The sequence below is a fragment of the Sus scrofa genome, chromosome 4, assembly GCF_000003025.6.
Source record: "Sus scrofa isolate TJ Tabasco breed Duroc chromosome 4, Sscrofa11.1, whole genome shotgun sequence".
Lineage (NCBI taxonomy): Eukaryota > Metazoa > Chordata > Mammalia > Artiodactyla > Suidae > Sus > Sus scrofa.
This window is the reverse complement of record NC_010446.5, coordinates 74,270,814-74,287,053: the sequence shown is the minus strand read 5'-3', so window position 1 is coordinate 74,287,053 and position 16,240 is coordinate 74,270,814. Positions and strand designations below refer to the sequence as shown.

Sequence of the window (16,240 nt, the reverse complement as noted above, 5' to 3'; positions counted from 1 at the left end):
GGAAAGGTCCCCTCTCGGCCCCAACCGCCGTGTGATGAGTCTGACCTGCGGTGAGCTGACTGCCAGCCCAGCCACTGGAACCCCCGCCACTTCCTTGCTTTGCTACTCAGCCACGTCCTCTCAGAGGTTCACGCGTGTTGCGACAAGGTCCCTCTCCACACGCGTGCCGAGGAAGAGGAGAGCCACCGTTCTGACGTGTAAGGTGGGACCTCGGGTTCCCCTGCAGGAGGCTGTGCTGACGTGGAGCCATCGGTCGGAAGTGGATGGACCCGTCCCTTCCCCCCACGGCCCGCAGACAGGACGAGGGGCCTGGGATTTCTTTTCTAGAACAGGACAGATCAGGGGAGGCCATGCCTCCCAAGCCTGCCCACCAAAGCCCATCAGTTTGGGGACAAAAAACGATCCAGGCAGCTTCGAAAGAGAACATCCCTCTTGACTCCGCCTGAGCCGCTTCACCCCGGGCCAAGACCCCAGGCCGACGCCGACACTCTTACTCTTTGTGGATCTTGTGTTGCTCGTGGAGCTGCAGTTTGGTGATGTTACTCCAGGCCAGTGTTCTGCTCTCCTCGGTCAGGTCCTCAAAAGACTCTTCCCCTGGAGAGACTGCATGTAAATGGTAACTCAGTCAGGCAGCTCAATTTCTAACCAGCCGCAGAGACGAGTGTCGGAATCCCAATATTTTCTATTAAAAGCAAACAACCAAGAAAGCAAAAGGCCTGCCCCAAATGGAACTGCTTTGATCTGCAGCTCCATGTCATCAAGGGATGAGAATAAACTGTATAATTTAAGTAAAATAAAAATCACTTGGAGAAAGATTAAAAAGTACCCTTGAGTACTAGTCTTTTTTAGCCATGCCCACCTGTGGCACTGGAAGTTCCTGGGCCAGGGATCACACCTGCACCACGGCAGTGACAAGCCTGGGGCCTTAACCCGCTGCACCACCAGGGAACTCCCTACAGTGTTTTATATTTTTATTGGGGTTTGCCAAGTTTTCACTTGGCTTCTAAGTTAGGAGCGTCTAGAAATACAAGGCCGGGTCATTGCTCCCTCATTAATCTTTGTGACGGTTCCCCAAGAACACTGGAGTTTGGTTTTGAGAGGGAGAGAGACAGATGAAACCAAGTGCTGCGGCGCCCTGGCTAGGGCCAGCCGGGCGGTGCCCTCACTTCTAAGAAGGGCTGGACTATTTCCCTTTTAAAATAACCCTGGTGGCCGGGCCTGGTGACTAAGAGGCATCACAAGACGGTCCTCATGACCCAGCCCGTGGGGAGTGGGGAGGCTCGGCTGTGCCCTAGAGTAGCCTGGCCACGCCGGGGCATGGAGAGGACTGGCAATAATGGGCAAGCAAGCAATACTGCTGCTGGACAGGGTCCGCCTTCCAGGGCCTGAGACCGTCTCATGTGGGACGTGAACCACGATAACTGGAGGAGGCGGAGCGCTCTCTCCTCCTTCCAAATACCACACATGAGACCAGGGTCACAGATACGCTGTAGATGTTCAAGTGACTGAGTAAGAATCAAATCCAGGTCTGTGTGGGGGTGTAAGAGGCAGGGATGCTGGATATCATTTCCTTCTCTTGAAGGAAGGAGCAGGGTGGCGGGACTGCTGGAGCGGCCACAGCCAGGGTGGATCAGCAGCTACAAATCAAAGACCAGCTTGGAAAACCAGGGAGAAGGATGTAAACAATAAAAACAACAAATACCGCCACATCTCGTTAAATTATCAGAATGTTAAGTGTTTTGATCATTAAATTATCAAAATATAAGTGTTCTGATTTTAAGGTCAAAAGTTAAAAACGAGATTGGTGTGCAGGAGAAAAGACAGCGAAACAAAATCGTCTCGAAGCTGCCCAATGTTTCATCTTTTTAGAATCTTCAGAAACAACCTGAATGGAAAAGAGAAACCGAGGGTGCTCACGTTGTTGTTCTCTTGACAAAACTTACCTGGAGAATCTGCCGTGGAGGCATTATAACTGGAGGTCTGGGGCAAGCTTTTAAACTTTGGGGTGATCCTTCGAGGATGGGGGGTCACAAAAAGCTGCTTTGGTGTCTGCCCAAACTCCAAAATCTGGGTCAGCAGGGCCACCTTCTCATCAGGATCCTCGATGCTGTAGGACAAAACACAGGCCATGTGGTGACTGCTGGGTTTAAGCTCCTTGAAAGCAGGGATTTCAAAATACAGGTCAACGGGAGAGAGGGGGACCTGCACTCAGAACAGCGACCATGTGTCAGGACTGTCTAGACCATTAGGTAATTTTTTGAGGCTCAGTGTCTTACAGAATGGCGAAAGTAAGCTATAGTTCACTGTAACATTTCCATACCTTCATATCATCAAATAACTGAATTATTTAGACAAAAAGGTAATTTGTAATGCAAGTAGAAATTCCTTATAGACGTAGAAATAAATACCTGTTCAAGTCCACACCTCCTTCATAGGTCAGGGGATGGAACACTGAGAAAAGATACAAAACACTCTTGAAAGATGTACTGTCTTGTTATAACATTCTATTCACAATTTTAAAGACGCAACAACTTTAGGCTTTTAGTCAAAGAAACCTATTTTCACTTTGCAAATCAGCCTAATACCATCCCACTTGGGGAGTTCCTGTCATGGCTCAGGGGTTAAAGAACCCAACTAGGATCCATGAGGATGTGGGTTAGATCCCTGGCTCTGCTCAGTGGGTTGAGGATACAGCATTGTCAGCTGCTGTGTAGGTCACAGACGTGGCTTGGATCCCGCACTGCTGAGGCTGTGGTGTAAGCCAGCAGCGGTAGCTCCAACTCAACCCTAGCCTGGGAACCTCCATATGCTGCAAGCGTGGCCCTAAAAAAGGGGAAAAAAAAAAAAAAATCCCACTTGGGCAAATACCAAAACAAAACAAAACAAAAAACCCTTGAACTTCTATCCCTCCCTGAGCAGCAACTAAGTGGCAGCAAGGTGGTATCACCTCAGCATAGGGCTCACCCCGGGTGAGCAGCAGCCCTCAGCCCCAGGGAGCACAGAGCACCTGCGAGGCAAGAGCGGTCAGTGCCACTTCCTGGCCAGCAACACGGAGGAGCGTGGGCAGGGGAGGAACCCACACTGAAGAGGTGATGCTGAAGGGCAGCTGGCCGCCGCTCGCTGCTCTCCGCTCAGTTACAAAGACCCCTCGTGGGATCCGGAGTCGTGTTCTGTTCCAGTCTGAGTTTTAGCAGAAATCACTGAACGGCTGGAGAGCCCAGGCTAAAACTAGAATTCTTCAGGAAAAGACCCGAGGATCACAGAAAGGAGGCATCTTTAGGCAAAAGCACTTCCTCCTCTTTCACTCATTATCTAACCCGGGGTCCTGGAGCCAGGAGGCCCTGGCTGCTGAGCTAAGGTCTTCTGCCCAGAAAACAAGCTCATCGTGGTTGGGGCGGGGGGGGGGGGGGGGGATTCTCTCTCATCTCCATCAAACACTAAAGGACGCTTCAATAACGGTTACGCACCGTTATGGGCTTCAACAGCATCCCTCCCCTTTTGCTTGTAGCCAAACACGAGATCGATCCACTCGTGAAGGTGCTCGGACACGTGGTCGCTTTCCAGCGCGTCTCTGCTCTTCTGGAGGAAGTCCTCGGGACCTGGCAGGGAGCACCAAACACCCCACGTCACCACGCCGTCCTTCCCATTTCCATTGTCTCCCCATATGCATCTCAAGCCTCAGGGTGGGCAAGGGGGAGTTTTCCTACTGAGGTTTCCCCCTCGTCATAAAAAATACACTTTTGGCGAGGGGAGGGGCGGGGGTGGCAAAAATTGTTTGTACAACATTTAGGTCTTTCAAATACATGCTCATGTTTTTACATCAGACTCACAGACTTATCTCATTCAGGAGGAGAATTACACTGTCTTTAAAAAAGATCTAAGTAAACAGTGAAGTTACACCTTCAGGCCTAGCAATTCTTTTGTCTGCACTTGAAGGTGGTACTCACTCTGGGCCCACGGCGGGAGCTCAACATCTTCAACCAGCTGCCCTCCTTGCTTCTTCCCCAAATCCAACCTCAGGCTATTCACCAAAAAGCTGACGTCTTCACCGTAGAATTCTGGAATCAGCTGAGAGTTTCAGGGGAAGAACAAAAAAAAAAAGAGCAACAGACATTTTGTGAGGCAGTTAAGAAGACAAGCCGGTGGCTCATCAGCTTGGGAACGGCTTACCTCTTTAAAATCAGTTGCACCATCCAAACAGTTTCTCCAAGTTTCTGCAATACTAAATATGAAAAGAACTCAAGTGATTTTATATCCAGGGTATGGGAACAGCAACAGCAGCCTTTCTAGGCCCTAGATCATTTCTCTCAACCCAGAGCTCCCAACCAATCCCCCAAACCACCCTTTTACTGAAAGCTCAGCCCACAAAGGGAGTGAGCGCAGAGTCAGGACATGGGCCGGGGGTGGGGGAACACCCCCACGTCGAGTCCGGGAGCCTCTACCCATACCTACCCAGGGCTAATCCAAGGGCCCTCAAAGGCAGGTGCTTAAACACTGAAAACTTAGCACTATTTTAATTGCTTTTTTCAAAAAGAGATTATAAACAAACACATGCAGAGCTTAGAAAGACAGCTCAAAATGAGCATTGTCTCAGCATGGCCAGATGCCAAACAAACATTTTCTCCTCCATATATGTTTTTGAAGAAATATATTTATAATAAAAATACAGTCAGAACTGTATTCAATTTATAGCAGGATTATTTAGAACAATGAAATGTCGGAAACAGTCTAAATGTCCAACCATAAACAGTTTAAATAGTTAAATTATGGCACACATTAGGATAAGATACAGGAATTTAAAAAAAAAATCACTGTTTTGAAGAATACCTAATAGTATGGAGATAGAGTCTTGTGCAAAATCTACTACAAGACTACAAAAGGCAGGACAAAAAACTATATTCTCATATTTATACACATACACAAATGACTACACAAAACCTGAGAGGAATAGATATAGTCCCTGTAGTGATATTTTTTTACATGTCCTTCGATTTTTGCTTATATCTAGTGTTTTGAAATAAACACGGTGCACGTGTAAAGGGAAAGTCTAAAAGCGGCGATGGCGGCTGCATCGGGTCGAACCTGTTGAACATTCTATCCGCGTGATCGAATCTTCCGTTCTGCAGACACAGCATGTATTCTGGTGCTGGGGGCGGGGAGGGAGGAGAACCGGAGTTAACAACATCTCAGAACCACTGAAGGGACCTCCTGCGCTAACATCTAAGCTGGGACATGAGCACTCTTACCAATCCTGACAAGATAAAAGAGCACGTAACCCGGGGAGGAGTAGTGGCTGCCGTACATGAACTTGGGCTCCGGCATTTCCTGGTAGCGCGTCTGCAACACGTGGAGAAAAGCAGCGCTGAGTGTTGGCTTCAAGAACAGACTCCAGGAGGAAGAGTTTAAGGAAATCATGGCTCAGACATCCTGTCCCCACCTCCCTCTTACTACAGGAAAAGAAGATAAAAGGGGAGGGAAATCTGAATAAACACAGCATCCTTGCAACAAGGATCTGGTTTTCTTGGCTCAGTGGAAACAATGTCCGGGCTGAATTGAAATGAACAAGTTTTATGCATCTCTTAGGCGATTCACCAGAGAGCATGTTCCTGAAAATAAAGCTGTAAGCCTGCTTCCTACCTCCTGAACTGTAGGCAAAAAATGCACATTCGGAGCAGCTAAACTCCCATTCCTGGGGAAGGAGGGGTGGGCAGGCAGGAAGGGAGATGAAGAGCCCCCCACCCAAGTCCTGGAGATATGCGTTTCAGGTGCAACAAGAACACAGGCCTGGGCTCCCAGGGTTCCTTAGAAACCAGGAATCCCCAAGTCCACTCACCAGCAGCCTCTCCAGACGCTCCTTGTTGAGGGCCCCCACTGGCTTACTGAGGTCCCGGAAGGTTCCTGGATTTGACAAATCTATAAAATAACAACATCAGCCCCTGAACTGACACACAGGCACACATTTCCAAACAATAAACAGTTCTCTTAAAATGAAGGCAGATCCATTAGAATGATAGCATTTCTGATCATTATTTATGTAGCTGTGAAGGTTAGAACTTTTAAGTTAGTGACAACCACTCAAGAGTAGTATCTCTAGCTTGCAAATGCTTTGAATACTGATATTAAAACAAAGACTTGGAGTTCCCGTCGTGGCGCAGTGGTTAACGAATCCGACTAGGAACCATGAGGTTGCGGGTTCGGTCCCTGCCCTTGCTCAGTGGGTTAACGATCCGGCGTTGCCGTGAGCTGTGGTGTAGGTTGCAGATGCGGCTCGGATCCCGGGTTGCTGTGGCTCTGGCGTAGGCCGGTAGCTACAGCTCCGATTCAACCCCTAGCCTGGGAACCTCCATATGCCGCAGAAGCGGCCCAAGAAATAGCAACAACAACAACAAAAAAGACAAAAAAAAAAAAAAAAAAAAAAAAAAAAAAAGACTTGATTTTAGGAGTTCCTGTCGTGGTGCAGCGGAAAAAGAATCCAACTAGGAACCATGAGGTTTCGGGTTTGATCCCTGGCCTTGCTCAGTAGGTTAAGGATCCGGCATTGCTGTGAGCTGTGATGTAGGTTACAGACACGGCTCGGATCTGGCGTTGCTGTGGCTGTGGTATAGGCTGGCAGCTCTAGCTCCGATTCGACACCTAGCCTGAGAACTTCCATATGCCACAGCTGTGGCCCTAGAAAAGACAAAAAGACAAAATAAGACACTACCAAATAAAATTATGATACAATCACATTTTTGCTAAAATAATTTGAGGAGTTCCTGTCGTGGTGCAATGGTTAACAAATCCGACTAGGAATGATGAGGTTGCGGGTTCGAGCCCTGGCGTTGCTCAGTGGGTTAAGGATCTAGCATTGCCATGAGCTGTGGTGTAGGTTGCAGACGAGGCTCGGATCCCGCGTTGCTGTGGCTCTGGTGTAGGATGGTGGCTACAGCTCTGATTGGACTCCCAGCCTGGGAACCTCCATATGCTATAGGTGCAGTGCTAGAAAAGGAAAAAAAGACAAAAAATAAAAATAATTTGAGATATGCATATACATGTATATACACCACGAAGTTAAAATGGTTGTCACATGATAATTTTTGAGTATTTTAGTATTAAGTGTTCTATAATGAATAGCTATTGCTTTTGGTAATCATTTTTTAATGTGAATTTTAAAGTAACATAATAACCTGAGATACTGTTTTCAAAGTGGAACAAGTAACTTCAAACCAGGTACTTATAGGTAATAATGGTAACAAGGGCTTATTACACGCTCTGTGTAGTCTTTCAAGTATCTGAGTGCTTTTTTTTTTTTTTTAAGGAATTAAATTCCACAGAGAAAACTGCGAAACAGTTCAATCCATATGACCAGCAGGTATGGTGGCCGGAGAGAGGCCACCTTGAGTAGGGACATGGGAAGGGAAACCGAGCGCCCTCTGCTGGCGGCACGTACCCAGCTCGGCGCTGCAGTAATCGCTGATGACCCAGGGGAACACCGGGTACTGGGAGAGGTCATTGCAGCTGCGGTCAGCCAGGGTGTTGAGGTGCAGCAGGTACTGGTAGTTGGACAGGTGCCCGCGCTGCCACTGCAGCATGTAGCTCTCGGCCGTGCGCTCTGCCACGTGGTGCTCTGTGGGGACAAGATGGGGCCATTGAGCTCTGTCCTCCTACCCATGCATCCCCCGCCTAGACAAGCGCCATGGAGGCGTCCCACGTACAGCCTTCGACCCAAGTTTTTCAAAAAGTACGCTTTAAGAAAGGTAGGCTATGGTTTGTTTTCACCAGAGCTGTTCCTTTAAGTGAGCATCTCCAAGATCCAGAAGGGAAAATTATTAAGTACAGGATATATAAAACATCCTTCTCTATGAAATCTATGGTATGAAACAGATAAAGTATGGTGCCAATATAGAAATATTACATGGTAATATATATCCATACAGTCTATACTAGGCACTAACAAAGAATCCTTCCAAATGTGCTTGAGGGTTTTTTTGGTTCTGGATTTTTTTTTTTTTTTGGCAGCACCTGCTGCATACAGAAGTTCCCAGGCCAGGGATCAAACTCACACCACGGCAGTGACAACTCAGGATCCTTAACCCATTGCGCCACTAGGGAACTCCCAAATGTGTTAGAATTTTAATGCCTTGAAGAAGCCATGACCATTTGTAAAAGCTCATTTCCTACATTTCTTATGAAATCAAAAAATCTTTTTCTTTTAGATCTGGAAGATGGGAGGGTGCTACTGCTAATTTGTCAATGACTGTGTATTATTTTTGACAGTGAGGAAAACAGGAGCATGCAACTTCTCAAACTAGAACAGCCAGAGAGACCACTGGCAGAAATCCCACAGGAGAAATGCAACCACAGATTGTGTGGCACCAATGATACCTTCCCTATAAAGGGAGTCAAAATGAGTCTATTTTGTTTAGAAAACCCTGCTTTCAACTTTTTATCTGCAACAACGTATCTAATTCATTTGCTGATTAATATATACTTTGCCAACTTTTTCTCTAGTCAGCTATTAGGGAAAGGGCTTAAAAAAAAAAAAAACACACACATATTCTGATTTTCCATTCTCAGAACATCTCAGAGAAAGCCTGAACCATCTCATCAATAAACTCCAAACAAGCAGACTTTAGGCCTGGCAAGTTTTTTGAATTGAGTTAGGACTCACCATGACAGTGAGTTTTGTTGTTCTAATCTTGTTATAGTTAGAAAAATTAAATGGAAAAAATTAGAATACAGGCGATAACAGTAAACTTATACCAAAGCTATATTTGATACACATTAAGTGAATAGCTTACTGTGAGGGGAAAAAAAAGCTAAACCTACTGTAAAATTAAATGCTCTTTACTGAAAGTAAACTATTCCTCCTTGGCGAAAATGTCTAAGTAAATAACTCACTATACCTCATAAGCAGTTTCACTTTATGTTTGGAGCAGCAGACAGACTGAAGATGGTATTAATAAAATGCCAACATCTTTTAAAAAAAATTATTCCACTTTAGCCACCCAGCACCTTTGAAAACAATTCAACTGCACAACTTAATATGTTTATGCTTGAAAAGAAAAATACTGGTGTTCTGATAAAGGTAGGAAAACTCGCATCTCCCAGGGAAGACTGAGGAAATATTAAAAGCGAACTGAGTTCCATGGAACCACAGAAGGTTCATTCGTTCTTCTGTATTGTCTTCCAGATTTGGAATCAAGATCACGATTAAGGACCGCAACCATGTGACTGGGTAATTCACCGTCTCCCAGGAAGAAACTGAATCCTGGTTTTCATAAACATAAGACTGGACATAAAAATAACTAGGTGGGAGCTTCCTCTGTGGCACAATGGGATTGGTGGCTTCTTCACAGGGCTGGGATGCAGGTTTTATCCCTGGTCTAGCACAGTGGGTTAAGGATCTGGCGTTGCCGCAGGTATGGTGTTGGCCACAACTATGGCTCAGATCTGATCCTTGGCCCAGAACTCCATATACCACAGGGCGGCAAAAAAAAAAAAAAAAAAAAAGAAAAAATTAGGTGGATCTTTACAATTCATTCATCTTGGGGATTAAGACACCCAAAAAACATTTAAATACATTTGTCAAGAGTTTTTAAAACATAGAATCAGAGTGAACTACCACCAAATTCCATTCTATTTCTCTTCATTTCTAAAATGCTTTTCTGCTAACCATGGTTACTGCTGAGAAGTCAGCTGAACCACAGAGAGGTGGTTCTGGACACAGCCTTTTCCTTCTCTTGTTCCCCAGCCCTGTCATTCAGGAGCCGAACCACCCTCACAGGACAGACACACAAGCTGAGAGCCAACCTAGATACGTGGCAATAAAGAAATAGAGGTCGTCTCGGTCCTGAGGTTCATAGAACTTCAGGTAGATGTCGGAACACAGGTCATCTTCTGTGCAAAACACTTCCAAGCCCTACAAATCCAGAGAGAAAAACAAACAGCACTGCATTCACCTTCCAATCTCAAGATAAGCGACCCAAGACCAAAAGATGCTTCAATTACACATCTACATTGTTTATTCGGAGGTCCTGAATGCATATTCCCCAGCTATGAATTCGATCTGTATAAGGACAAGTCCTGTGCCTCAATTAAACTTTGTAAAACTCCTTGTGGTGTGGAGTATTTTTACTCATAAAGAGCATTTGTGAATCTATTATTGTGACATTCAAACCTGGCTGGTCTGTGTCTTCACGGATCTTCAAACACAGATGTTCAACTTTCTTTTTGAAGTTAAATCATAATTACGTCAAATTAACCAATAATTGAATAACTCATCCAACCAGTAGGTTGCAATTATTCTCCAGATAACTATGGGCTGTGAATGCTTTGTTGGCGAGGCCAAGATGGGACGGGAACAGAGAGAGGATGAATGTTCAGCATGGCCTGGTTCACACAGCCTTTCACCATGTCCAGCGAGGGAACTCAGGGCCTTAACCCCCGGAGTCTCAACTTCACTGTGAAATAGAGTCTCATCAACCCCACATGGACTGGGCTAGGAAACAAACACGGTCCATAAACCGCCTAGGACACCGAAGATACTGAATCAATGGCTAGTTCTTCTCTTCCTGATTCATCTCTCTATGCAAAACAAGTGGAGATTTTTAATAGGATCTGTTCCCCTCATTCTCTAGTAGCACTAGAAATGGAGAGTCGCCTTTTAAGTAAAACAGGCAGGAAATGGTTAAATCTCATAAATATAAAATACAAAAATGAGGCACTTAAAATTCCACAATGCTTTTGTATGTAATGCCACCAGCTGACTAGTGCATCTTCAAAGGAGAACAAATACACAGATGCTGCTGTTGAATTAAAGCCTGACATGGGACTGGCTTCTACAGTAAGCCTGCGGGACCAATAGGAGGGTGGACACGGGCCTCCTGGGGGAATGTGGGGAGGACAATGAGGGGACTTACATGGGCCTTTCGTCCATTTCTCTCTCCCCCGGGGCCTGAGGGCCCACTTAATAGAAGTTAGCAGTGAACATGCTACAGCTTCACTGAGAGCTTCCAAACTTGCCTTGGAGACCTTGCTGCTCGAAAAGGTGGTGGCGGGGAGCCCGGGGTGGGCTCTGCAAGGGCCACCCCCACAGGAACCCAGAGCCCTGAGAACTCAGCTCAGAGGAGAAACCCGAGGCCCTCTAGCACTCCTGCTCTTGGAGCCCAAATCATTTTTACAGCAGCCCTGCTGCCTACAGACTTACTCCTTTGTAAACGCCCAGCTCATCCCAAAAAGGAGCGCCCAGACTCTGAAAACCCCACACCCGTCCTTTCCAGAGGTGCCCCAGGTGTTCATACGTCAATAAATCACTGGCAAAACGGAAGCTGGGACCCCATCCTCTGGACGGGATGGTTCCACAAACTCACCAATGGCATGAGGCCATGCCTCCTCCTGTAAACTCGGCGCACGTCCTGCAGCGTTATCTGGACCACGGGTTTCTTTAAGAGTAGAAAGACCGTCTCAAACATCAACACTGACTCAGAAGCCGCCCATCAGCGTCTGGAAGGGGAAACGGCAGCCCAATCCCACCTTCCAGATGAGTTACCAACAGAAACTGGGAAGACAGCGCTTGCAGCAGGACACACCTCACTTTACTCTTCGCCAGCTTTTGGACTGGGGACATGCTCCCCCACACACACTCCGTACCCCAAAATAAATAATGCGTGCCTCCATCTCCCAGGTGAGGTTGTTAGTGATAAGGGTTTTTTTTCTTTTTTCCTTTTTGGAGTTTGGAGAGGAGAAAGGTTTAATCCAAGGGCCAAGCAAGAATAGGCAGCTTGTGTTCAGAAGCCCTGAATGGCGATAGGGAATATTCGAGGACTGGTGTATACAACCTCTTGCTTTTTATAGGTTTTCCCTTTCTATAGGCCTATGGTTTGCTTAGAACTGACACTTTTTTTTAGAATCTCTTACACCTCCTTAAACCCTATAGTGTATTAAGGCTCATAAACAGCTGGAATATAAACCAGACTCTCAACTTGAAGGAAAATTTCCTTGCTTCTCTAGAGCCTTAAGAGACTAGTAAGATGAAGGAGGTCAGAAAAGGCACTGAGGTTGGCTAAAAGCCGGGGCTGGGGTTGCTGCCTGAAGACGGGCCAAGGACTGCAAGAGACCTGGGAAGAGCTAACTACTCTATTTCTGTGAAAGTACCTGCCCAAGCCACAGCCACGGCCCAGCTAATGCATTACACCAGGGAATGCCAGTAGCAATGTGTTGTCTGCCAGAGGGCCCAACAGGCATGCCCTCCCACCCCTGGTGGACATCGCTGTTAGGGCAGCATGTGCGACACATGGATGTTACCAGGCTAGGGGTCCAACTAGAGCTGCAGGTTCTGGCCTACACCACAGCCACACATGATCCAAGCCACGTCCACGACCTACACCACAGCTCAGGGCAACGCAGGATCATTAACCCACTTAGCAGGGCTACGGATCGAACCTGCATCCTGAGGGATACTAGTTAGGCTGGTTACCACTAAGCCACAACGGGAACTCAACACTCCTGTTCTTGAAGCTCCTGCCAAATGGCTCAAACATACAATCTATTAGGATTTCTGTTCTTTCAACAAACCACTCTGAAGAGGGGCCAGATCCACATAACGCAGCCAATATTCACACGTTTTAGTACAGAAATCCGAGCTGACTTTCTGGCCCAGTGTGAAAGAGAGGACTGTTTCCACCCTCAGGGAGCAGCGCTGCAGCTGCCCAACAACAGGGTCACGCGTGCACCTCCGCAGCGGCCGGCAGAGGACCGCCTCTAGGGAGAGACTCGGGGCGGCTGATTTTCTTTGTAAAGAAAGAAAATCAGGAAACACCAACTTAGGTGTACATGTGGGCAGAGGTACAGAAAACATCCATCTCTTAGTATATTTCATGGCTCTTCTGCAGAAGTGCTTCCAAGTAGAAAGAATAAACCTCCAGGGACCCTTCACCAGAGTCATGGGGCAGGGGTTCTTTTCACAACATGGAGACACGTGACCCCGAAATAACTGAACCTAAGTCAGAAGAGCCCAGCCTCTGATGCGTGGACATTAGGATCACACAACACAGGGAGCCTGTCAAATACCAGACGCTGGATGGGAACAGGGAGGTACTTCTCCTCCTCCCCAAAACATAGGACATGAGAATCCTGGAATTGTGAAGTCGAGTTCATGGGAAAGAGAGCTTGAAGACAAAAACTGCAGCGCAAAGGAGCCCCCGCGGCCTGCAGTCTCCTTACCGGGTACCCGTTGAGAGGCTGAAAATACAGGGTGGTGTCAGTGATGCACACGTGTCCAGGGTTTGTCACCAGAGGGGTCACCATTTCTGCTTTGCATTCCATGTGCAGCTTTTCAGAAACACTTTGGAATCTGAGAATATATTTGTCAGCAAAAGCAAGAAAAATCAGAAACATCTATTTTCTAGGCTGAACTTTATGTGAGGGAGCTACAGTGCGACTCTGCAGAACAAGCATCTGAACATTACATTCAATGCAAGAAAAATGGTAACATAAATTAGCCGCTTAAATAAAACTGACTATAAAATAGTATACCGAGTACTTGGTTTTTAAAAAGCATTTGAGGTTATGTATCGAAGAGAAGGCAGGCAAGTAAAAAAAAAAAAAATACCAAGCAACCCTTTGGCTGAACTCTTTAATTCCTCCTCCAAATAAGTCGGCCTTGAAACATTCTGACATTAACATAATTTTCTATTTGTGTCATCAAGACCTATTTTTACAGTCACAGAAACCGTTTTGGCATAGATAGCATCTATTTCACACCACCCTTCATAACACTGAGTACATAATTACTTGAATAGCAGTTCCAAGGTATAGTCTTCTGTGGGTTTCAGTCTGTAAAACCAGTCAAAGGTGATTGCTATTGCTATTCCCTCCTAAATTTAAATAAAAGACTTTTGCTTTACTAAACAAAATAGAAGGGAAACAACCGAATCATCAATATTTTAAGGCAATTACTTAGCTAAATAACTGGGTTACCAATAGGTCTCCCCCACAAGTAACAGAACAAAAGCGTCAGGGCAGGCTTCCCCTCCAGCTGGGCCTGGGAGGGGCCCCCCAGCTTCCCCCCACCGTGAACAGCAGCCAGATGGGCTGCAAACTCTCACGTTCTGAAACCCATGAAAAAGCTCAAGCAGCCCAGAGGGAGGACCCAGCGTTGAGTGGCAGGAGGAGCCACCTTCTGTGGTGGGCAAGGGCTGCAGATGAGGCAGGAAGGGAGTCGCCAGAGGGTGGGGATGTGGAGGCGGAGCACGTGGGGCGAAGCGCAGGGAGCCTCCCTAGGCAGAGGCTGGCAGCTCCGCGGAAAGGCACGTGGGCATCGCCAAATGCTCCAGGTGCCGGGATCCCCAGCCCTGATGAGACCAGTCTGGCTCCTTCAGTAAGATAAATGGTGTGACTTTTCACAGGGAACGACAGACACCACAGTGTAAGAAAAAAATCCTTCAAGTAGTGAAAGAAAACCCCATCAACCCAGAATCCTGTTTCCAACAAAAAATACCCTGCCCAAATGAAGGTGAGATAAATGTATTTTCAGAAATGCTGGGTAGAATCTGCCCTGATCAGATCCGGGCCAGAGAAACACGACAGGAAGCTCAGGCGGAAGGGAAATGACCCAGCAGATGCAGCACTGGGTCTGCAGGAAGCAAAGACCAGCAGTGGGACGTCAATATTCAAATAGCCGAGGCGACAGAAAAAGATTACTTGTCAGTGTTTTACATTTATGTACACACAAATGTATGTAACCAGAATTCTTTAGAAAGCTTTAAAATAACAACACTGTATAGGGGTTCTCCGGTTTATGTAGAAATCTAATATAAGACCACAGATCACAATGGGCAGGAGGGGCTATAGGGAACACACTGCAGGAAGGTTCTTGTGTGTGTGAGTGTGAAGGAATAGAAGATACTCCTGTTGTAGGTACACCCTGTACCCCTCAAAGTGCACACTCCGAGTGACACCAAGTGATAAAGCTAACAAGACGAATCCTTAACAATACCACATTCACCCAAAAGGCAGCAACGAAAAGTGAAGCAGAGACAACGAACAAACAAAATGCTAGGAAACAGAGTGGGTTTAAAACCAACTATCAATAGTTACTTAATTATAAGTGAATTAGGGAGTTCCCGTTGTGGCTCAGTGGTTAACAAATCCGACTAGGAACCATGAGGTTGCGGGTTCAATCCCTGGCCTTGCTCAGTGGGTTAAGGATCTAGCATTGCCGTGAGCTGTGGTGTGGGTCGCAGATGTGGCTTGGATCCCACATTGCTGTGTCTCCGGAGTAGGCTGACGGCTACAGCTCCGATTCGACCCCTAGCCTGGGAACCTCCATATGCCGAGGGAGTGGCCCTAGAAAAGACAAAAAAAAAAATTGTAAGTCAATTAAACATTCCCATTAACAAGCAGAGATTATCAGACTGTATAAAAAGCAAGACAACTATAAACAGTGTGTATTTTTGGAAACGGAATAAGACACAGGTTAAAAGTAAAATGGTAGAAAAGGATATACCATGCAATCACAACACTTAAGAAAACTGGTGTGTGAAACTACTTTCAGGGATCATTTCTATAGTTTGTTACTAGAAGACTCTCATCCTAAGTGAGGTAAGTCAGAAAGAGAAGGACAAGTACCATATGATACCGCTTATATTGGGTATCTTACATATGGCACAAATGAACCTTTCCACAGAAAAGAAACTCATGGACTTGGAGAACAGACCTGTGGTTGCTGAGGGGGAGGGAGTGGGATGGACTGGGGATTTGAGGTTGAAAGATGCAAACTATTGCATTTGGTGTGGAAAAGCAATGAGATCCTGCTGTGTAGCACAGAGAACTATATTCGGTCACTTGTGATGGAACATGATGGAGGATGATGTGAGAAAAAGAATAATGTATACACGTATGACTGGTTTGTTGTGCTTTATAATAGAAATTGAAAAAACACTGTACATCAACTGTAATGGAAATATTAAAAAAAAATGGTACCAAAATAGTCAGATATCATATACCATCTATCAGAATTTGACAAATGTTTAAAATGTCTGATTGTGTTAGGTGTAAAAGAAGATGCAGGAAAACACAAAAACACTTTGTTTTTCCCACTGGATATGGAAAAGTCATTTTATCAAAAAGAAAACTGGAGTGGCTTATGGACAAGGAGGAATATTTCTTCAAGATGAAGGGTTCCTTTTATGAAGACGACATCACACATCAAAAGGTACAGAAACCCAGTAACAGAGCCTGACAAGGATGCCTTAACAGA

General features: G+C 46.1%; 1 protein-coding gene across 7 annotated transcripts in view; it reads right to left on the bottom strand.

Annotated features, from left to right (window-relative positions):
• The window catches only part of NSMAF (neutral sphingomyelinase activation associated factor), a 65,194-nt gene that overhangs the window by 9,628 nt on the left and 39,326 nt on the right, over positions 1-16,240 (bottom strand). For all 7 annotated transcript variants that reach the window (XM_021089346.1, XM_021089345.1, XM_005663082.3 and 4 more), the window contains 13 exons: positions 13,204-13,333; positions 11,352-11,423; positions 9,793-9,901; positions 7,430-7,606; positions 5,834-5,913; positions 5,247-5,337; positions 5,083-5,146; positions 4,171-4,222; positions 3,948-4,068; positions 3,468-3,599; positions 2,409-2,451; positions 1,944-2,107; positions 495-603 (listed from right to left, as the gene is read on the bottom strand). In XM_021089346.1, coding sequence (XP_020945005.1) covers positions 495-603; positions 1,944-2,107; positions 2,409-2,451; positions 3,468-3,599; positions 3,948-4,068; positions 4,171-4,222; positions 5,083-5,146; positions 5,247-5,337; positions 5,834-5,913; positions 7,430-7,606; positions 9,793-9,901; positions 11,352-11,423; positions 13,204-13,333 — 1,344 coding nt within the window. The remainder of the gene's footprint in view (positions 1-494; positions 604-1,943; positions 2,108-2,408; positions 2,452-3,467; positions 3,600-3,947; positions 4,069-4,170; positions 4,223-5,082; positions 5,147-5,246; positions 5,338-5,833; positions 5,914-7,429; positions 7,607-9,792; positions 9,902-11,351; positions 11,424-13,203; positions 13,334-16,240) is intronic.